This window comes from Maylandia zebra, linkage group LG10 (genome assembly GCF_041146795.1).
Source record: "Maylandia zebra isolate NMK-2024a linkage group LG10, Mzebra_GT3a, whole genome shotgun sequence".
NCBI classification, from domain to species: Eukaryota; Metazoa; Chordata; class Actinopteri; order Cichliformes; family Cichlidae; genus Maylandia; species Maylandia zebra.
In genome coordinates this window covers 18,539,551-18,563,444 of record NC_135176.1, presented here as the reverse complement: position 1 = coordinate 18,563,444, position 23,894 = coordinate 18,539,551, and the positions used below count along the sequence as shown (strand labels likewise).

Below are 23,894 nucleotides of genomic sequence, written 5' to 3'. Positions count from 1 at the left end.
AGCTGCTTTTTAAAGTGATGGACAATATCAAGCGTCCACGCTACAGGGCAAGGACAAAGATTAAATAAGATTTTAAATGGAACTGCCATCACCCAGGAGCATTGCAGTTGTACCACAGTACATAATCTGGCACCCGCATCTGTGGGCAGCAGCTGTGCAAAGCAGTGAATGCTCATAGTCAGTAATGATTTTGTACAGCAGTGTGCAAACCTCCCTGTGCTCCTCACTTTCATAGCTAACAGAGTTAAGCCTATAAGATAATGGTTTTATATACTGGTTTGTCATTTTCATGCTAACTTACTAATGAACATCCATCAAAGAGAGAAGGAATAAGAAGAGAAGCTGCACACTGTGAAAGAGAAAAGAGAAAAGCCATTTAGTGAATAAACAAATGTCTTAAAAATGCAACATTAAAGTGGGAGAAGTTGGAAAAAGGGATATTTTGGATAAAAGAATTTTTGATGCAACAAAAAGAAATCTAAGAGAGAGCAATGTGATTGTTGTTTTATTAACAAACACATACTAGACAAGACAATGCCTAGACTTTTGTAAGAAATAAGTCAACACAGACAAGGTAACGATTTGGTTTGGATACTCTATGTGGGCTGATTGTATTTACTCTCACAAAGGCCCATTTTGAACCAGGAGATTTTAAGCAACATAATAGTTTTATAGTTGCATTTCTCACAGTATCCTCTCTCTGTGTGTTGCCAGAGAGATGATCAAGGTGCAGGTAATGTCTTTGATGTGATGAGACGCTGTGTTGAGTCATGATAGGAAATCTAAGCACCTAACACCAACTGACACCCTCAGGCTTAGTGGACTGTTTTTACAGCGCTCACCTGCTTTAGATACACACACTTGTGTCCTTTACTTGGCTTATTTGGATAATATGTAATTATGAGTAAGTCCGGCATGTGTCAGTCATGTGCCAGCTGGAGGGAGGATGAAGGAAAGATCAGGTTGGCTCTTAACTCAAGGTTAATGAATGACAGATGATGCAGGTGGGATGAAGGAGAAATCCAAAATGACAAAGTAAATGCAGGAACCATTTGAAGCGAATAAACAGAGCAATTCAAGATCATAAAAAGTATCCAGTCATCAATGCATGTGATCAAATGTAATTGCAGCATGTGCAATGATTTGCATAATGCATACACAGGACAGCAGTAAGCTTCTGCTAATTTGGCACGTGTGCCGGGCCTGTCAGAAATAATGACACACCTGAGGATTAGACCAAAACTGGTCACTCACTCTCAAGTTTACAGATACACACACACACACACTCTCTCTTACTGTAGTCAGGAGATAGGGATGGGCAGCCTTGAGAAAATCAATTACGAGGTTCAGTGTCAAATTAAAGAGCATGGTGAGGGCACCGTATCCCAGCAGCAGCCTGTGAACAGCAACCACCACTAAATCAGCTCTCAGCTCTGGCAGATAGAGTGGACACCCAGGTTGTGGAGGAAGCAAAGAGGTCTTGAGAGGATAAGAGGAGGATTGAACAGATGTCCTTGTGTGTTTGGAGGAAATACTGTCTGCTATGTTTTAAAAAAACAACCTGACATTAATTTCTGCTTATCAGCAGCAACAGCAGTAAGACCATTTTCCAACATTTGTTATCTTGTTGTGCCCTGTTGTTTCTGTGTCTCGGTTTCTTGTTCTCCCTCTCCCTCTGTCTATATTTACATCCCCACCATAACCAGTTGTGTCCATTTGTTGCTGATGGAGTGCTCTTGAGAATGACAGCGCACTACAATCAGCTCCAGACTCCCCCTGGTGCTGTGGTCTCTGTGATAAGCACCAGTCTTCCAACTGTCCTTAAATGAATAATTTTTAATTTAGTGAAATCACAAATTGAGAATCTAATTTTCTTGTCAGGTTTGAGGAAAGATCAATACCAATATTATACTGAATTTTATTTACTTAGGGTAAAAAATCAATCATAATCAATAGATTGTATTTACACTAACACAATTTCTGTGCAGATGCTTTTGCTCAGATAATCTGATTTACTTTTAAACTGGAGTTTGTTTGTTTTTTTCATGAGTTGGTGCTCTTATTTCCATTTTATGTAAAGTTCTATATCAAAGTGCATAGTGTTGTTTTGGGCAAGAGTGTGGTTTCAACTATGCGTCAGTTTGGAGAAAGAGTCAAACCAAGTCCACGAAGAACTGGCTTTCTAAGACTGGTGTGAAAGATTCTAGTCATGTATAGCCCTGCTGTCAGTCTCATCCAGTGGCTTGAGATGAACTGATGAGCAGTGAACACACATCACCGCAGCCAGAGTCCAACTGTTAGGATAAGACTACAATCAAAATGAGATTACAGATACATGTTTTGCTGTATAAGAACAGAAACACACACAAAGAAGAAAAAGAAAGCCAAAGTTTGATTTAAACTTTTATGTTGTTGATAGGCCGTTGTTGTAAATTTGTGACGGATGTAATGAACAGAAACAGCAGCAGGTGGGAGAGTGAATGCTACTAGAGTTTCTTTCTTTCTCTGCCCTAGTTTGTCATTTTTCTGTTTCTTTTGCTCTCCAGTTCTTTCTTCTTCTTCTTTTTTTTCCTGCCCTCACTTTCCTTCTTTGTTTGTGCCCACAGAACTTACTGCAGTGCTCTGCCGTATGGAGGCATCCATGCTACTGACCCCTGGGCAGTCTCTGACTTTCCCCTTTTTCTCATCTTTAGATCTTTAGTTTCTTAACATTTAAAATGGAATAAACCTCTTTCCTCCTCTGTTCTCTCCTTCCTTTGATCATTTCAACTTAGGCTACTTCCTTTTGAACACAGAACAACACAATATCCCTTAGAGTCAAGTACTGCTCTGTGGAGCTGTCCAGGGTGCTGAAGCTCTAGTTTGTTTATTAACTAACCTTTTGACCAACACATAATTATGACTGAAGAATAAATACTCCTGGCACATTTGCACAGTTTCTGCTTAATATACAAGCTACATTGAACAATGTACTCTGCCATGGTACCCTAGGACTAATGTTTCCAGATTCCTTACTGCGTAATTAGAGTATAATTCACTTCATCCTCATTAGTCTCAGAAATAAATGTAAACATCAGTTTTTTCATCCTCTGGTTTCTGGGTAAGTAATGAGACAAAATGACCGATCAGTCCCGCATGTCACTCCAGCATCACAGGCCAATGCAAAACTCTGATTTTGGAGCTGCTTATTTATTCAGGCTTATTGATTTGTTTGCCAACTCTGTACTGTAGACGTGGGGAGCGTGACCAACTCTCCAAAAGTGAGTTTTCTTTTTGTGGAAAATTGATTAATTGGAAGGAACTGACCAAGGCCCCATTAAACATTCTGCACTACCCAGGCATAATTACAGCAACTCATTTGCAATGAATGCAAAATGTAATTCAAGCCTATAATAATGTAATAATGGAAACAGCATGAATGGGGAGGGGGAAAAAAACCAATAGCCTTGGAGATAAATGACTGTACAGCTATCCAGTAATGGTAAACAGTGTCCCATTTAAAATTTGTAGAATGAGCTCCATGGATTCAATGAACAGTTCTGATTATTACTGTTATGAACATTAATATTTTGTTTTTGGTATTGAGGATTTTTCACTGGTGAGCATTTAAGAGAGTATTTCTTCAGGAAGAAAAGCTAACATTAACATTAAAGTCCATCCTTCCAGTGATTCCAACCATTTTCAGGGACTCATGTGATCTATTCTTCTTCATATTCCCTTTTTAGCAAAACAATGAATTCTAAAGGAAGAGGGCTCAGAAGAACATTAAGCTTGCCGTGCATATCTCTCTCTCTCTTCCCCTCTACCCCCCCCCCCCCCCCGCCCCCGCCCCTCCTCTCTGTGACAGACGTCAAAAATACCACCAAGGGAGCGCGGATCAGAAGCTTTCCACGCAGCCACACTTCACACTTGGCCGTCTTCAGCCGTTCTCATGCGTGCAAATCTCAAACAAAACTCATCTTTACTGCAGAAAAACACGACTCCAAGGTGACAATGAAGAAAGCCGTTTATTTCTATCCCGTCTCCTCCAAGTAAAGGCAATACGTCCGACTGACACGACTTTACACGCCTGTGAGAGGATCGGTCACCTTCTTTGCAACACCCATCGGCATATTCCTGTTTTGAGAGAAGGGGGGGAAAGAGGGAGAAGATGTGGATCTTTTACAGTTCGGACAATTCAAAGTGTATCTTTTCTATTTGGAACCAGTGGTGTTTGTATTACGCAGCAGTGATGTGTTTGTTGCTTTCGCCCGTAAGGATGGACGACGCGTGCCCGTCGTCCTGCATCTGTACCAGGGGCTTGAGGACGGTGACCTGCCGTGACGGGGACTACACCGAGGTACCCAGAGACATGCCAAAGTGGACGTCCACCTTGACACTTACGGGGAGTAACATCTCAACTTTACAGCGTGATGCGTTCATGACCAACGGCACGGAGTTGGAAATGACAACACTCTCTCTGTCCTATAACGGGATACAGGCTATTGAACCTTACGCCTTCCTGGGGCTTTCCCGGTTACATTCGTTGGATCTTAGCCACAATCAGTTGGAGTTTATCTCATCCAGGGCTTTCCATGGATTACCCGATCTGCGCTCTCTTAACCTGAATTACTCCGTTTCTCCTGCGGCCACCGCGCAGCTCTCAGATGCGCTCAACACACAAAGTTTGCGCAACCTGCACAGACTGGAGTTGGCGGGAAACAAGCTGACGTCTATCCCCCTCGAGAGATTAGATGTCTTTAACCTCCACGAGTTGGTGCTGATTAATAACTCAATAGAGATCATCGGGGAGGAAAATGTAACCAGTTTGTACCAACAAAGGCGCATACGCGTCTACTTGTCTTTAAATCCGTTTCGGTGCAGCTGTGAACTGGAGGCGTTTTACTACTGGCTGAAGAACTCGTCCCAGTGCCTGGATGCAGGGCGTCTCCTGTGCAGCGAGCCAGAGGCTAAGAGGGGGATTCCCGTGGAAAAGCTCCGGGGAGAGGAGGTTGATTGTATGAACGAGAACCTGGAGGCGGTGTCATATGTTTTCCTAGGTATAGTGTTGGCTCTCATCGGGGTGGTGTTCCTGATGGTACTTTATCTCAACCGGGGAGGCATCAAACGGTGGCTCAACAACATCAGAGAGGCCTGCCGTGACCAGATGGAGGTATATCATTACCGCTATGAGCAGGACTCTGACCCCAGACTGGCCAACGTGGCTGTTTAACCAGTCGAAACATCAATCCAGTGCTACATAGTGTGAGGACAGACGATATTACCAGGATAACCTATTTATCAAAGACTGTGGCCTTGACCTGTCACAACTACAACTGATGGTTTTTTAAAACTAGTTTCATCACGTTCAGCCCATGAATTCACTCTGGGAGATGCACAGAGCCAAAGGCAGTTAAATATAAGTAACTGTTCATCCAGCACAACTAAATACTTCAATCTTCTCAGCAGTGTTGTACATATTGTATATAAGTATCTCCTCATAGCAGAAATGCTTTCCATCTGTTGTGTTATCTTACACAGCCCCACTTGTTTAGTATTTACCCTCAGTAACCGTCCAAAGCGCACAGTAAAGGTCCATCAAATTTCCAATTTGAAAAGCTGAGTCAGCGTTATTACCCAAAGCTGCGGCCCCTGCTTAATATTTTACATTCAGGAGAACCTGCGCAGAGAGCAAGACTGCTTTTAATCTACCAGGGAGTGCATATTGTCAGAGAAGGAAACTCATTTGGCATTTTTTTTATGGAGTGCCATGTTTGTGGAATATGTTACACACCATGTTTTCACGAAGACCCTTTTATCTCAGAGAAGAACGTGTGTCATTTGACACCAGATCAGCTTATCAGTAAAACTGTGGAAAAAGTGAAAGAGAGACCAATTTTAACCGTGCATGTGATTCCTGTAGGCATAGAAAACCAACCAAAACATTAATAAAAAGCCAAACAAAAAAAAAGAAAAATCATGAGTTTGCAGTGTGTCTGTACATTTTATCATCACTGTCAGGGAATGTAGACTTCATGCAGCACTATGTCAGACATTAAATGTATTTTTTTCCTGCTGTGTTTCTGAATGAGTGTGCAAGCTCCCGGTGAAATTTGCAGAACATGTGACTTCACAAACTAAAGTGAGGTGTCACATTGTCATCGGGGTTTAAGGACTAGAGGGAAAGACTGGAGAGATATGACATAAAAGTGCAGTTGTGTTAATCACATCAGGACTGTGACTAATAACCTGTAAAGACTGATCATGGTAGTCGGTATCTTTATGGCTCACGGCTGATCGACCTTCTTAGCTAAAGGTCTCCATTACAGTCAAGGTCAATTACTAAAGAAAAACAAGGTAGAGGGAGGGCCCAGGTGGATCACTGTGTGTATATGAAATGAAAACAAACTGTAGCTATGGATTTCTAAACAAGCAGTAGGTTATTTTCCGTTGTCAGATCATTAGTGGAAGGTAAGAGAGTGAGTAATCAACGTACTGGGCATACCAACTAACCAAGGAATCAGTGTAGCAGCTGTTCCTCCCTCATAAATCATAACAAATGTGATTAATACACCTGATTAAAGACAATGAGGCGAGAAAATTAGAATCATCCACACCGCACTGGATGAACAGTTCTAACAAAAGGAGCGAGGTGATGATTAGCACTTTCCGGTGGAGAGAGGGATCAAGCAGTGACAGATCACTGTGATACAGATGGCCCCCTCTCTAGACAAGCTACAGTTATTTATGTCTTCATCTACAGATTAAAATATTACAATATCTGCATGTTTAACGTAAACTTCCAGTTAAGGGATTAGATAATGAATACATGGACAGATTTTTTTAAAGCCATTTTATTATGTCAGCAGGAGGACGCACCTTTACGTAACAAAAGACTGTGACACCGTGCCACTTCGTGACATGCCACTGTACCATACGCTGTCATGTTGCATATGAAGTCTGAGGTGATAAAGCTAATCACCAGGACAGCAGTGTTCAAGGATAAAAGCTTTTGTGTGCTGTATATGCATGTTCCACGTCTGCAGCCATGCCAGCGGCTCTGCGAGGCTGCACTGAAACACATTGGCGCTTTGAGCTCAAAGCTACCAGCAGTTCACATGTTCACTGTTATGATGGTGATGTCAAGCGCGTATAATTTACAATATTTACAAACCTTAGTTTAGTGCGTTAGCATTTGTCAGAGTTCACGAAAATGAAGATGGTAACCATGTAGATTTGATTGCTTACATGTATATCGAGTCATGAAAGGACAAACTGGACTCATGAACATTTTAAGATCTTTGGCATTAGATAAAAAGTTGGAGGATGGTGACCAAGAATGTTTTATTGCTCTCCAGCATTTCAGTTTGTGGGAAAGTGGTGGGGCAGGCCATCCCCGGAGTAACATTACCACTGTGCCTGAAAGTGAAGAATCCAGGCTTAATTCAAAGTGAGCACTGTTGACAAGTAACAACCTATAAAAGTCCATAATTTGAAATGTGTGTTGTTATTCTGTCAAAACCAATTTTTTTAGTTGTTCTTAGAGATTCGGCTTAATCTCATAACAATGTGCTACATAATGAAATGCAAGATTGCTGAAAGCACACTGTCTGAATTTTTCAGGCCTTTGTGGTGTTACTACGAGGTCCAGAATATGAATAATGGATGTGTGGATTTTAAGCCGTTGTTTACAAATGCAAATAAATGTGAAAAAGCTAATGAAATGCTAAATCATCCCCAGACTAATGGTTCGGGGGGTTGCCTTTGGGCAAACTAATTCTGTTCTTAGACATTAGAGAACACAAAACATTTGATAACAACAATAATAATAATGAAGGAAGACTGATGGAATATAGGGGATAATGTTATAATGAGACAAAACCGAGTTTCTTAACTTACAGTATGTGCTTCTGGTTTCAGTTTAAATGCTGGGCTTGTGTGCCTTTAAAAATCCAGAAGTACAAACCCACACAAACTTGACTAGAGCCAGTTGGGATCATATATTTCTATGATATTCACAGTTATATCCCCCATGATCAGTCCTGCTACTTCATTTAGTCAAAATATAATCTCCTTTGCAATTAATTTTATTCCAAACTGAAATCAACATAAATCAATGATCTTCCTAATTTCTGTTTAATCCCGACCTTGACTATGTCTCCTTTATCTTTCTTCTGCGTGTTCTCTGCCTCTTTGACCATCACCTTTTTCTATTTTCTGGAGTCCTGGGCCATAAATAAACAGGTGGAAACAACAAACATCTTATTTTGTCTTATTAAAGTATCCAGACTTGCTTCACAGCTCAGCGCTCTCAGTTTTCTTTACCCGTCATTTCTCCTCTTTTTGGTTTCTTCATTTTTCTACATTCTGCTTACAATATCAGACCTCCTCTGTACGCTTGCACCCCCACCCTTCCCCGCTCTGCCTATTCGCTCCCTCCGCTCCTCTTCATTCAGGTAAATGACTTTATCCAGTTGAGTGACTTTGTAAGGATGCAGAGACAGGGTTTAACTGAGCCCAGCAAAAGGGAGGGACAGAGGAAGAAAGATAAAGAAAAGGGGAACAGAGAAAAGATTCATTAGAGTTCTACTGTCCAGGCTACAAATGCCCTTGCCTTATGCAAAACGATGACTCATCGCCTTGCTCTATATATGAATGTCTGGGAAGCCAAACACAACTGCTGTCTAAGAGAGACCAAACAGCAAAAATGTTATCTTTGAATATTATTTAACTCAATCATGAGCACCTAAACCTTTTTAAATGACCTCTGTCATTCTTTCATAGGAGCATTCGGATGTCTCGCTTTGCAAATGCATCACTAGATGTGACAAAATCAAGATGCAATGAGTCACAATCAAATAAGATGTTTGCACCCTGTCTCTGTAAAACTGGTTTCCTGGTCTGCTGAGTGTGTATGGAGATGAGTCTGCCAGTTTGTATTCTGTTGATTACTGGTTATTGATTGCTTCTGTTTGAATATAAGAGAAACAGTTTGGCTTTGTAGGATTGTAGGATATGGGAAGGAGCAATGTTGCTGCAGACTGGGGTAGACTGTAAACACAAGCGAGTTAAACTTATTATAATGTCCAGCAGCTAAAGGGGGTTTTCAGTGGTAATGTGTTTAATGAGTGCTGAATGGCAGTTTTCCTCATGTGGAATAATGACCGAACAGAAAAAAATGACATGCTGTTACCTGTTTCTGAGTTTTATACATGCTATCTACTCAAACCCATAGGTAGTGTTTTTTAGTACACCCAGGCTTTGTTCACTTTGTCTTTAGAATGACCGTAATTCCCGGTGGCAGAAATTCAACAAGATGTCTGAAATATTCCTCAGAGATTATTGGTCCATATTGACATGATAGCCTCGCACAGTTCCTGCATCCATGATGTGAATCTCCTTTTCAACAACATCCCAAAGGTGCCATATCTGTTGACTGTGGAAGACATTTGAGGATAATGAAAGTACTTCATTTTATTTGAGCTTTGTGACATGGCATTGAAATGTGCTCAGTTGATACTAAGGGACCCAAAGTGTGCAAAGAAAATTTCCCCACACCATTATTACACCATTGCCACCAATATGAGCCACTGACAGATGCATCATGGCGGGATGGAGCCATGCTTTAATGTTGTTCATGTCAAATCTGACCCTGCCATCCAAACGTTGCGACAGAAATTGAGTCTCTTCAGACAAGACAACATTTTTCCAATCTATTGTTAAATTTTTGTGACCCCGTGTGAATTGTAGCTTCCACATTTTATCGCCACAAGTGATTAACCTCAAATTGTTTCTTCAATTTGAGAGTCATAACTTTGATTTAGTAGGATTTCAGAAATTTTTATTTTAGTCCCTCTGTTTTGTATTGAACAGCAGGACTTACTGCTTCACTTTTTCAACCATGTCCATACTGCAGGAATCAGAGGACAGGATGAGGCAGAAAGGATTTTCCTCCAAACTATGGAAGGGGAGTGAATTTTACTGTTGTTTGGGGGGTGAGGTGGAGGAAGGTCAAACATCAGAACAGGAAAGTGAAAACTCTGAGCAGCTAAAAGTTTGATTTCTTCTTTTATCCTTTCAACTTATTTAATTGATAATATATATGCTAAAAATGCATTAAACTGTACAAGTCTCTCTTTTTCAGGCCATTATCTGTAAACTCTAGAGATGCTTGTGAGAAAAAAATCCCAGGAGTAGTAGTTTCTGCAAAGCCACCTCACCTTTCATCCCACACTACACATTTCTCCCTCGTTCTGATGCTCAGTTTGAGCTTCATGCTTATGCCCACGTTTACATGGCTAAATGTACTGGGTTACTGCCATGTTATTGGGTGATAACATTAAAAGTTTGCAAGAACAAGCAGGTGAATAGTTTTATCTAAAGAAGTGGTTGGTAAGTGTATATCTTAATTCATGTGATGCAATTAAGTTGTATGGAAATACCTGACTGACTGATAGCATGTCACTTCAGTCAGGTATACTTTGGGGGTCAATATCTGCTGCATTTTTTCAGCATTAATGATAATGACATGCACAAGGTTTAGGATTAGAACAACAGCAAAGCACAGATGTGCTGTGACAACAGGCATAATTCAAATGAGGAGATTACTCAATATTCTCGTGCCATACTGGTGCTTGATGAATCTGTTACATTTCATTGTTAGCAGAATTGGTTCAAGATTAGTCATCAGCCTCTAATCAACCTAGTTTGGGATACCTGAACTGTAATTTTATGCTGTTAATTCCACTGTAAGATACATGAACCATATGTGCTTTTTTAGCAAGAAGGTAAAATTCATTAAATTTTGCTCAAAAAATAGAACGAGATTAAAATGTTGCACATTTTATTCTGTTTTTTAAATAAATACAAATCAAGCACATTAATTTAGGATGTTTTTTGTTCTTTCTTTCTTTTAGACAAACATCTGCTTAATGCCTTTGTAATAGGACTGAGACTGCCATATCTTCTTGATCCTAGTGTGGAAAGCTTTTATTTCACTTGGTATTCAGCGGTAGAAAAGATGTAGCAAAAGGTTTCATTATTCACTCAGAGCAAGTGTGCGCTTCTATCTGTCATCTCTTTTAGTTTTTCAAGGTCCACATGAAATGTGACTCCAGATTTAGAGTAACATACACTTTTAATATGTATAATTAGCCTTTTAAAAATGGCTATGTTTACTTTAAATGACCACTTTTTAATGACACATCATTAGTGGCCTTCCCAAATATTTCCTCCCAGTTTTAATTGTTAGAGAGCAGGTTTGGGAATCCTAACAGGTTCTTATGAGATTAATTAAGGCAAAATTTAGACAGCAAAAGGTTTGTTTGTTACAGGCAAGGTCATTAGGCAGCATCCTGTAGTAATGTCATCACAAATGGAGCTCATTTGGGAAAATCCCAGGAGTCAGAGAAGCAGAAGCGATTTTTTTTGTCCAGGGTCACTGTGTCCTGTTTGATTTTTTTATGCACTCACAGGGAATTCAGTGTATCTCGTATCCCATTGAATTACTTACTTTGTATATATAAACCTAATGTACAGTAAAATGTGATTAGTATGAGACACAATTAATATGCATACAGTATATCTCAGATAATTATTAAACGATCCAATAATCCCACCCTAAACACACCACAGCTATCTTTTTTAAATTTCCTGAACACACTGCATTATATTTACAAACCATTGGAAACACTTAGGTGAGATAAAGGTCGACTGGTGTTTGACCAAGAGAACAAATTCTTTCTTAACAAGCTGTACAGCTGTCAGATCTTTACACCAGTTAAGACCATAAATCTTTGATACTTACTTAATATTTAACAATAAATAGTCAGCAATGTGGGCACCACAATGGTTAGCACAATTGATTTGCAGCAAGATATCCTTGATTTCTCCTTTTATCCTTCCAAATTTCAGTCCTGGCTTTAAAAAAAAAGCAAGCATGGGGAATTTCTGTGTGCTTTTTGAATGTGTCCCCCAGCTTCTCTCTGTGAGCTCTAGCTACCTACCACAGTCCAAAGACATGCGTGGGTTAAGGTTTATTGGTGATTCTAAATTTGCTGTTGATGGGAACAGTTGTCTGTCTCATAAGCTCTGTGACACACTGGCAACCTGTCCAGGGTCTACCTTGCCTTTTGCCCAATGTCATCCAGCCCCCCTGCAACCCTGAATTGGATAAGTGAAAAAATGGATTGGATGTATTGAGTGAGCTCAGGAGGAAAGGTTTTGACCTTACTGTAGGGCAAACCTTAATTCCTTAGATTTCACGCTTTAATTTCAATCAATTTCTTTCCAGCGGGGGCACAGATGGTCACTTCAGAGTCAATAATTTGGTTAACAAGGACCACCAACATCTTTCACATCTCAAAAATGGTGGAAAATGCTCTAGTCACCACTAGAGCTTAAAAAATGGGTGGTTCACATAAAAATTATGCTTAAAAAATAAAACTCCCAATTCAGCTTATATAGAAATCACATAGTTTTCAGTTATGCCATTGATTGCTTAGTATAAATTTTTTTTGCAGTGCCAGCTCATCAAGAACCTTTTGAGTTCGAATCCACCAGCTGACTTTTTGTGTGGAGTTTGCACGTTCTCCTTGTCCCTGCATGGGTCCTGTCTAGCACTCTCCCACAGTCCAGTGACATAATTGTGAGTTAATTAGTGATTCTAAACTGGCTGTAGGTGTGAATAGTGTGTCACTGTGTGTCGTAGCTGTGATAGACTGCCTTTCACCTTCACATGACCCTCAATAGGACAAATAGTTAAAGGCCTTCTTAAAAGGCCCACACATTTAGTGAAATTCACTAGTTACATAAGCTTCACCGTGATGTAAAAAAAATAAAAAATAACAATTTTGTGTAAAGTCCTGACTTCATCAGACAAACAACTTGATGTATTTTTCTAATTCTCCTGCTTAATGTGGCAGAATTCACCATTGTGGCTTTGGTTTAATTTCAGCAAGTCACAATAATATTTATGTTTTTCATCAGTGAGGCACTCAAAAGAAAGCATTTAACTCCTACTATATAAAAAATTATTCATCCTAATTACTTGGAAGTGAGTGCTGATCGCTCATTAAATTGCATTTCAATTCATCACACAAGCATCTACAGTAGCTCTGCTAATTAGCTGTCAGTGTACGTGTGTGTGCGCATGTGTGTGTGTGTTTCTTATTCAAATGCTTGCGTAAAAGAAAAAAAAAAGCAGTCTCAGCAGTGTGAATATTTCATGCTGTCCTTCACTCAGGAGAAGCTGCTGATCCTCTGACCAGTCATAACGGTGCGTGGTGCGTTAGCGGACAGACTGAGACTGCATCAGCTCTGACAGCCTGTCAATCAAGGTTTTTGATGTATTAAAGAAAGCTCTTTGATCTCAGTAGAGGCTCAACCCAACTATCACAACATGAATTTCAGCTACAACCACAGTACATGCCTTTACAGTATAATGGATTTGTATGCATTTACATATATATTCAAAAAAAATTATAAAAAAATGAAAGTTGTGCAAGTTAAGAGCCAGTTTCATTCAAGTAGCCTTGAGCAAACACTGAATGCTAAATATGGTGTGTTTCAACAATAACAACACACTGGTCATTCAGAATCTTATAATACAGTCACAAAAAGCATTTATGACTGCAACAATCTGTCTCGATCCTTCAGACTCAGCTCAGACATTAAACTGTTAATTAGCATCCTCATGTGGCCAGCTGGACAAAATGCACCTGCACAAAGTCAAATGTAATGCTTAAAATATCGTAAAGTTCAAACATTTAAAGATGCGAAGGAGAGATTTAAGGAAGAAATATGTCTTGCTATAAACTTCTTCAGTCGAGATAAGAAGCTATAGCTTAATTTAACTAGCTATGTGTTAACCACTAACAGCTACATCCCACCAATGCTCTACAAAAGAAACTGGACTAAAATTAAGATTTATTTTCTTAACATCAAAGAAAATATAAAGAATGATTCTCTTTATTGTATTTGGTTAATTTTGAATAGCCTACTGCTGTTTTTCTTTTCTTTGCGCTTGACTCTAGGTTACATGTGGAAAAATGTCTATATGTGTGGTACTCGTCAGTGATTAAGTCCAAGTTTCTACCCTTCATTTCCCAAACAATGCATTGAAGTAAACTTTTGTTGTAAGTGTTGATTTCAGCAGAGTTAGAAGGAATGTGTGGGCCTAATACGGGTGAGTTACACCTGGGCTGACTGTTATCCCCCCAAGTGAAAGTTAATTATTTTTGAGCTTCATGCTTCAGTTTCATTTAATCTTTGTGCTCATTTTATATCAGGTCTCCTGGAGTGAAAAGAATCATAAATCAACGTCAGGATTAGAGAAATTAGAGAAGTGTCTGCCATAAATCATAGATGATGCTAGTTAGAACCACAAAAGATGAAAAATACTTACTTTATAATACTTAAGCTATTGATAGCGTTTTAAACTTTTTTGACATTAGTATGTCTTTCATTTTGACAACACATGGCCCACGGCCATCTGGCCCGTGTTATTGATCTAAAGCAGGGGTGGACAATCTCAGTCCACGAGGGCCGGTGTCCCTGCAGGTTTTGGATGTGCCCTCGAACCAACACAGGTGATTTAAATGGCTACATTAGCTCCTCAACATGTCCTGAAGTTCTCCAGAGGCCTGGTAACAAACTAATCATGTGATTCAGGTGTGTTGACCCAAGGTGAGATCTAAAACCTGCAGGACACCAGCCCTCGTGGACTGAGATTGCCCACCCCTGTTCTAAAGTGTTCCCATACACGGGTTGGACCTCTCCTCTGTGGCAGTGTTAATTGGGGAGCAATGTCTCTGATCAGGAGATATACTCATCTGTTTTTACCAATTAACCTTCTTAAATCAAAGCCCAACATCATACGATTGCTTGAATTAGGATTATCCACAGTTTTATTGCATAAATTAGCTAAGGTCAGTTCACTAGTCAAAGACTGAGCTGCCCTGTCTCTGATCCACCTGTGTTTACTTGAGTCTGACAGTTTCATAAGATAATCATTTACAACAGAATCATTTCATCATCAGTGATTAAATGAGGAAAAATGAAAAAGGACTGTGTCTCTTTAACTCCCAGAGTCTTTCTAATGAGTCCCCCTTCTTTTAACATCACTGGGGAATGAAGCTTAAAGGCCTGACTGGAAACAAACACTGTGGTCTAATTAATCTCTTCTGTAGTTCATTAGAAGTGGCAGGGGATATGGGAATGCAAGTATTTCAAAGAGACAGACTTGCAAACATCAACACTGTTTAATAAACCCTTGACATTTGAAGGTAATAATTACAGCATCCCATAATAACAGAGTACGAATGATAAATAATACAAAATATAAATAATAGAAATTGTAGTTCAGCACCAATCCTTTACTTATTGTGAGTTTCACATTAGATTTTAGGAAAATTTTAGCATTTTTTTATTTTTCCTGTTGTCAAATACACCTTAATCCTCACCAAACATTTGTGAATCGTCAGTATAAATGATCATCATTATCATTTTTGTGATTATAGAATTTATTTTACTGTCACAATGGGGTTCTCAAATCCCATTAGTCACACCTTATATTTGTATTTATGTAATTGAAAACTAACTGTTGGTTCACAGCAAGAAGGTCATGAGTTCGACTCTACTTCTGGCCTTTCTGTGTAGAGTTTGTTTTTTTCTCTCTTGGTTGTGCGAGTTTTCTCCAGGTCCTCTAGCTTCCTCCCACAGTTCAAACACATGCAGTTAGCGTGATTAGGTTAATTGATCATTTTAAATTGCCCATAGGTGTGAATGTTTGTCTCTCTGTGTTAGCCCTCCATCAGACTGATGATCTGTCCAGGTTGCACCCTACTTCTCGCGCTATAGTAGCTGGGACAGGCTCCAGCTTCCCCACAACCCTGATAAGGATAAAAGGACGAGGATGGATGGATGGAAAACCAAGTACATATTTATTTCATTGGAATTAAGATGATAAGTAGCAGCAAGGAGCTGCTAATCATAGAAGGGTAGGCATTCGAAATCAAAGCCATGGTCTGCTGTTTGGCCAGCATGGCAGCTTTGCTGGCACTGGGTCATGATCTCAGCACAGCAGCAAGTCTACAAAAGGATGGCTGAAAAAGAAAAGAATAAAACTGTTGCAATGGTCTGGTCAAAGTCCAGAGCTCAGCCTTGACTTTAAGAGCTCAGGATAACTGGATGCTCCCAAACTCCAATGAACTGAAAAAACTGTGCAGCAAAATTCTTCCACAACAAGAAACTGACAAAGTCAAACAGAAAACAACCACTTCAGCTTATTGCTTCCAAAGGTGGCTCTACAAGCTCTTGAATCATGGGGTGTACTTTGTTTTTCTGCTGCTTTCACTGCTTCTGCATTTTGGCTTAATTTTTGTAACCCATCATTAATGTAAGTTGCTGTTAGTATTTACCTAATTTTAAGAACTGCTAAGGATCAAATGATATTTTTAATCTAGTGACAGGTAAAACCTAGAATTGAAAGATAGTTTGCTTTCTTTTTCACATGACTGTAATTAATCTCAGTTATATGTATAATTCTCAAAATTGTAGGGAAATTGGTTTAAAATTGAGGCCTGAGCACACTGAGAAATATAATATTATGTAATTTTTATTTTTGCATAAATAATACAAACACAGTAATTTTGCCCAAACAAACGTCTGTATGAAATGACTAAATGGCTAAACCTGATAAAACTAACAATGAATGCAGATCCATTAGGACTTGGATTTCTGCACCCACGAGAAACTCTGTCTCAAGACAAAAATGATCCTCTCCAGCCTCCTCGACTCCTGGGAGCCCCACTAATGAGTCCTTATTTGTGATGTCATTTCCAGAGGATGCTGGCTAATGACCTTGCCTGTAACAAACAAAGCTTTTACTGTTCAAGCTTAGGCTTAATTAATCTCATCTGCATCCATTAGAAGGTTTTGCTCTCATGTAATTAAAGCTGCAGTGTAAAGGGAAAGGATGTAGAGTGATATTAATGACTCATTAGTGTTCTTGAAAAGCTCAAGTAAACCTCTAATTGTCTAATAGTCATCTCGTCTTTGAAGAGCTGTAGAAGATAAGCCTGTAATCTCAGTTGCTGCACACAATGACCCGCTTTCTCAAGTCACACTTTTTATAATGTCTTTATAATGACTGTGAAAAATAATAGGTGCAAAAGATTACATTGTGCTCACACTTACTTGCTGTGGTGGCAATTGGCATAAATCATGTGCTGCAGACAGAATTTACAAGAAAGTGATAACTTCGCTAGAAATTTGAGTTTTGTTTTTGTTTTTCATAATTTGAGGGCAGATCAGAAAATTCACAATTTTATAATCACTCATAAAATGTTATATGCTATCACATTAGGAAATGTACCATCCAATCCTGGAGTACAGTAATGTACAGAACTCTGTCCAGTTCTGTAACAAACTAAGTACACCTGATGAGTCAGTAACTTCAATATAACCACGTTTAGAAGCAATAACTTAAAGTAATCATTTTTTGTATGATTTTATCAGTTCATGGTCAACTCCTCTGTGTACTCAGAGACATCAGGTTGCCTGTGGCTGCAAAACAAGACCAAATCATTACCCCTTCACCACCGTGCTGATAGTTAGTATGAGGCTGTTTGTGCTAATATGCTATGTTTTGTTTTGTTGTTTTTTTTGCTGAGATGTTCACTCCTTGGAAGTTTGTGGGTTGTGTTAACACACAGACCAGGCCTGAAAGCTGCCAAGATGTCTGCTTTTATAGAGGTGCTCGCACTTCCTGACGACCAGTTTTTCAAGTCTATTTTAGCAGCTCCTGACTGGTATACCTGCTCTCTTGATTACTTATATGTAATTTGTTTTCCCCTTCCCTACACAGAGTCATGTGAATACTTTTATAAGTAATTTTGAAATGACCTTGAGACCACCCCCAAATATTAATACATTATTAATAATATAAAAATATATGATTACAATTTTTTCTAATTATACTGCCATCAGCTTTAAGATTGACATGTTACCTGAGGCCTGTAGAGTCTGCAATATTGCTTTTTTTTTTTTTTTCATTTTCTTTGACCTCAAGTTGCTGGAACATCCACTCCTGGGAGGACTGGTAGCTGTGTTGGATGTTTTCTACTTGAATAGTGTCTGTCATTTCAAATGACTAAATTGTTTGGAAATGGCTTTACAACCCTTTTCACTTGCTTATTTAGGATCATTGGTGGTTACTGCTCCTCCTTGGCATTACGAACATACTTGAACATTCTTACAAGAATGCTTTTACAAGCATGTCAACCAACAGGCTATAAACTGTTAGGCTTAAAACTTTCCATTTTGACAACACATATAGTTAGGGTTGGCTTAAGTAACCCTGAACCCTCCCTTAGTTATGCTGCAATAGGTCAAGGCTGCTGAGGGCTTCCCATGAGTGTTTCTTATTCACTTGCCATTTTCCCTTGGGGTCTTCTGTGTCTTTGAGACGTATCTCAACAATATACATTATCCCTCCAGCATTTGTCTTTTTTGTTACACTAATTGGCAACATCATAGCAAACAGGATAACCCTTTTTGTGTTCTCTATCTCCTCCTAGACAAGGGCACTGATCTTGATGAAACTTTGCATAAACATTGCCAACAATTGTACATATTTGTACAGCTGACATTTCAACTAAACGCTGAATGGAGTTTCACTTAGAAATTAATTAATGTATCAGTAACATTAATCAATGTATCACTAATTATGCATTTTATTTGAATTAGAATGGTGTGTCATAATATAATATATCAGCAGTTCTACGCTGACCCTGAAAACAGACCTTCTTTTTTTTTTTTTTTTGCATTATCACTAATTATTAGTGATAGAAACCACTGACGTGCACGTTCTCGCTGCTCATCGGAACCAAAGTCACCAGCGACGGAAGTACTTTACTGATACACTTTCGTCCGTCACTGAAATGTTACCCCCTGCAGCGTCCGTGCAGGTTGGTTGTAAAAAGCCTGAAGTTATGAAGATTAGGACAAAAGTGCCTCGATAGAGACATTCGCCGAGAGACAATTAATAGGTAGGTACAAGGGGTAGTTTCTTTATCCTCATAGGTGTTTAACAGGCGTCGTCCAGGAACACGAAACGACGGCACAGCTGTGTTCTAACGTCAGTGTAGCTAAACGTCCAGGGTAGCCTGACACTGATGAGTGTCAACGTTGCTTAACTAATTTAAAGTTGGAAGAGTTCAGTGTTATTTCACTCAGGTAAACATTACCAGAAAAAGAGTTCTAATCAAAGTTTTGTATTTTGTATTTACTCTTTTTATCTTTCTTTCAAAGTTTGTTTGATGATCTGAAACGTGTGACAAGATGCAAAAATACTTTTTCTCAGCACTGTAAATATTGAATTGATATTTCACAACTCTGGTCAAAACACTGAATTCTGAAACAAAAAAGCATTTGTATAGGTTACAAAGGACCTTTAGAAAGGGCGGATGTATAAAAGTAACCACAATAATTCATAAAAATGACAAAAACTAACAACTATATTATTAGATAAAACTCCTAAGATACAGATCTCTCACATTACAGATTTTAAGATGCCTACAGGCCTGAGCAGCAGCTCTTTTGTGTTCTCATTATTAATAACAGCCTGTATTCTTGTCAGCAGTGTGACTGAGTCAGGACGTTGTATTCACACAGGATGGCTTCACCTCATGACCACAGCCGGAAAGATGACGAGGATGACCCTGTTGAACAGATGATATCGCGCACTGGCTGCGCTGAGCTTCACTACGCCATCCAGGAATGCATGGCTGAACATCAGGACTGGCGAGCATGTCAAAGCCAAGTTCAGACGTTCAAAGACTGCATGATGAATTTCCAAAAGGCCCGAAAAGAACAGCTGAGGCAGCATCAGCCGCCCTCCACCAAGTCTGCGGCCAGCTGAATACAGAACATCTTGCAAACACATACAGTGCTGTGTTTGGGACTTGACTGACAACCTTAAATTGCAAAGACTGTACCCAATTTAATCATTAGAATTGAAAATAAAGCTCTAGCAGTATCATAAAATCCCTACTTACAGTCTCAAGTGTGTGATTTAGAGCCTGACTGATAATTGGGATTTAATAGGCAACATGAAATATCACTTAACTTCAGTTAGCTTGTGTTTAAGCGTGTATGTATGTATGTAAAGAGATGCCATACTATGTGATTTGTGAATCAAAGTGCTTTTGAAAGTTATCTTTTCAGGTAAAACGCTTTATTTTTGGTCAGTAATGTATTTTCTTTAAATAAAAATGAAAAGATTGTTTTCAGTCTTTTCATAGTTACATGAAATTACCATGACTCTTGCCACAAATACATTTTTAGCGGAAAATCTGAAACTTTGGGATTTTTCATGACTTCAAGCCAAAGCAATAAAACACCCTTGGAATCTTTGGTGTTTAGCTTTAGGTAGATACAAAACTGTGCAAGCCACAGATATGAAGTCTGTAAACTCTTTGAAATGAAAAAGTTTTGTTTCCTCTATGAAATCACTGTCTAAGCATCACAAGCAAAACATTAACTCAAGCCATGGGTGTAACCCCCCCCCCCAAAAAAAAGAGTTATAAAGACTTTATTAAGAGTTCTCTGGAGAGAAATTTGCCTCAAAAGTGTTACAAATGTGTACAGCATGATCCACAAGCACAAACTAAGATTTACAAATGTGTGCAGTAATTTGTGTGTAACTTTTGAGGATTCACAAATGCGTGCTGCAATTCATCACACAAATACAAAGCAATTTGAACACATAAAACTATTTTACAAATGTGTGCATCAAAGCCTGTAAGAAAAAGATCATTTACGCACAATTTATTGATTTCGGCTTCACGAGTCTGTCAAAAACACTTCTGTGCATGTCCTACATGCAATGTGAGTTTTGAGACAAATTTCACACAAATCGTAAATATCTGATCAACTGTGTACATATCTGTGCACGGATCAAAAAATGTGAGCTGTATTCGTACAGTCCCTATCAAAAGTTTAAGACCACTTAAAAAATACAGCTGATCAAAAGTTTAGGAACGCGTGCCTTTAAAATGCCAAGTCTGTGCAAAACTGTCGATTCATTGTCATTTTCTGTCAGGTAGTCATACTGTCATGATGTTCTGATGGGAAAGACAAAAAAAAAGTTCCCTTTTTGAACTTGGTCGGGTTGTTGAAATGCATAAGTAGGGTCTCTCGCAGCGTGCCATCACTACTGAGGGGGGATGCAGTAAGACAGTCATTTGGAACTTCTTAAATGATCATAAGGGGTATGAAACAAAAAAGTCAAGTGGAAGAACCAAAAACTTCACCAGTACTGAGCCAGAGGATCGAATTGGCTGTTCGTCAAGACACTGGACGATCCTTGTCCCAAATTAAGGCCGTTACCTGTGCCAACTGCAGCCCAATAACTATCAGATGGCATCTGAGACTGAAGGGCTTCTAAAACAAAAAAACATCTTGCAAAGGCCTCATCTCTTTGAACACCACAAAAAAACATCTTGCAAAGGCCTCATCTCTTTGAACACCACAGAACAATAGCAGCACAGGCTGCTATTGTATATTCTTTGAAAACCAAAGCAATCAAAACCAGAGCACTGAAACTGTTCAGAAAAACTAAAGTTAATGCATAACATAATAAATAGACTGAAATAGTTTGAAATGTCAAACTGATTTCACGTCATGGGGCACTTTGTTCTTAAATGGGCTAGATGAATGAAACTGTCCTTTATTTCAGTGTATAAAGTTTTAAATACAAGAAAACAGGGTGGTATTTTAGCTGTATGACTTGGTTTTCTACATGTGTAGAGTTAAAGAAAAAGTTCTGGTACCTTATTGTCCAGACTGTCCTGTATTTATAAAACAAAGGTTATCTATAGGTGGTGAAAAACAGGAACTTTTCTGTCTTTTAATTATTTATCTATTACTTCTTCTGGTTTACCATGATTGGAAATAGGGGAGGTTTTTTTTAATAGGAAAAGCTGTTAATCATATGAAAATGTTTTAATGTTTTTCCTTCCTTCACATGTTCTAGCCTGGCTGGATTATGCTGTTTTGTGCCCCCATACCTTATATTTGAAACCTTTAGTTTAGAGAATCAGTGTCAAGAAGGCTGACAACAGGGTAATGTGCTGTAAACCTGAGTCTATAATGTTTACATCATTCAAGAAGAGGAGCGACAAAGTCTGTGATGTCTTTACTCTTAAACTACTTAAAGTACTACTTAAGAAATCCATCTATCTCACTATTCTGTTAATTATGTTTTCATATTATTAATTTGGTGGCTTGTGTGAATTTTTTTCATAATACTTACACCATTTTTATGAGGTAATAAGTAGCATTGTGATAAATTATGGAACTTTAAATGTGAATATTGAAGTTTTAAAATTTGGATTAATTTGAAAGTTTTTTTATGAACCAATCAGGATTTCACATCTGTTATTTCAATAAGGAGAGCTTGTTAGAAGGAGATTTACACATAAGCTTCATTTAATTTAACTAGACTAATTTTGTGACTAAACTAAACTAACTGTCACATCATAAGTAACACTCCATATGTATACAATGGTTAAAATAAGTATTGAACTTGTCACCATTTTCTAAATATATTTCTAAATATATTTATTTATTTATTGACATGACATTCTCAGCAGATGTCGGGAAAACCCATCCAGTCCACACATGCAAATTAATCAAACCACAGATGTCCATAAAATATGTGTAATTAGTTAGAAATGACTAGTACTGAACACATGACACGATACTGAACACATGACGAAAGGGAGGTGCAAAAAAACCTGACACCAGCTGCAATCTATCAGTGATTAGTAAGCAATCCTGCCACTTTGTGCAAATTAATGTCAGCTGGTTCAGTCCCCACTGATGCTACACAAGAAACATCTCATCATGGGTAAAACCAATGAGTCCTTGACCCTTGCAACCTTATTGCACCAAAAGATACAGATGGCACTGGCTACAAAAGAATTTCTAAACTACTGAAGGTTCCAGCGAGCATTGTTGGAGCCATAATCCGGAAGTGGAAAGAACACAATTTCTCCATAAACCAGCCACGACCAAGTGCTCACCGAAAGATTTCACACAGAGGAGTGAAAAAAATCAGCAGGTACAATTGTGTCAAAGAAAACAATGGCCTATATGCACACTCATGACACAAGATTCCATTACTAAAGAAAAAGCATGTTGCATGTGCTTTTTCAGTTTGCTGAACAACATTTGGACAAGCCTGTAAAAGAATGGGAGGATATAGTCTGGTCAGATTAAACAAAAATTGAACTCTTTGGATGCCATAATAAACACTATGTTTGGTGGAGAAAAGGCAGCACATATCACCCCAAAAACATCATACTAATTGTGAAGTTTGAAGGTGAAATTTGGAGGTGGGAAAATCATGGTGTTGGGCTGTGGCACTGGAACACGACACATTACTGAAGGAAGGATGAATGGAAAAATGTAACGAGACATTCTTTATAAAAATCTGCTGCCTTCTATCAGGATGATTAAGATGAAACATAAGTGGAAGCTTCAGCAAGACAATGAACCTAAGCGGACAGCCAGGGGACCTCTCTGTTTGTTTTAGAGACAGAAAACAAAGCTGCTAGAATGGCCAAGCCAATCACCTGACCTGAATTCAACTGAAAATATGGAGAGAACTAAAGGTCAGAGTTCTTAGGAGGCAACCTTCAGAATTTGAAGACTGTTTGTGTAGAAGAATGGGCCAAAATCACAGCCGAGCAATGCATGGGACTAGTTTCTCCATACAGAAGGCGTCTAAAAGCTGTCATTGTCCACAAAGGCTTCTGTATGACATATTAAAGAAATTTCAGTTAGCGTGTTCAGTACATTTTCCCTTTGTCATTACTCATTATTGCAAATAATTTAAGGAAATCTATGGT

At 38.8% G+C, this 23,894-nt stretch overlaps 2 protein-coding genes across 4 annotated transcripts; both read left to right on the top strand.

The window, feature by feature from the left end:
* The first annotated feature begins 3,891 nt into the window (after positions 1 to 3,891).
* tpbgl (trophoblast glycoprotein like) lies at positions 3,892 to 5,944 on the top strand. Its single transcript, XM_004550152.3, has one exon. It carries the CDS (start codon positions 4,151 to 4,153, stop codon positions 5,210 to 5,212), a length of 1,062 nt encoding a protein of 353 aa, XP_004550209.2. The 5' UTR covers positions 3,892 to 4,150; the 3' UTR covers positions 5,213 to 5,944.
* A 12,928-nt stretch (positions 5,945 to 18,872) lies between these two features.
* Positions 18,873 to 20,339, top strand: coa4 (cytochrome c oxidase assembly factor 4 homolog). 3 transcript variants are annotated; one of them, XM_004550150.6, is made up of 2 exons: positions 18,873 to 19,028; positions 19,654 to 20,339. In XM_004550150.6, exon 2 carries the CDS (start codon positions 19,655 to 19,657, stop codon positions 19,898 to 19,900), a length of 246 nt encoding a protein of 81 aa, XP_004550207.2. In that variant the 5' UTR covers positions 18,873 to 19,028; position 19,654; the 3' UTR covers positions 19,901 to 20,339. The 3 variants fall into 3 exon arrangements, with proteins under 3 accessions (XP_004550207.2, XP_004550206.2, XP_004550208.2); XM_004550149.6 differs by having other exon boundaries at positions 18,878 to 19,028; positions 19,619 to 20,339; XM_004550151.6 differs by having other exon boundaries at positions 18,893 to 19,028; positions 19,622 to 20,339.
* The last annotated feature ends 3,555 nt before the right edge of the window (positions 20,340 to 23,894 follow it).

Coding starts and splice junctions, on each gene's coding strand:
- tpbgl (XM_004550152.3), top strand. CDS start 4,151: ATGTGGATCTTTTACAGTTCGGACAATTCAAAGTGTATCTTTTCTATT.
- coa4 (XM_004550150.6), top strand. CDS start 19,655: ATGGCTTCACCTCATGACCACAGCCGGAAAGATGACGAGGATGACCCT.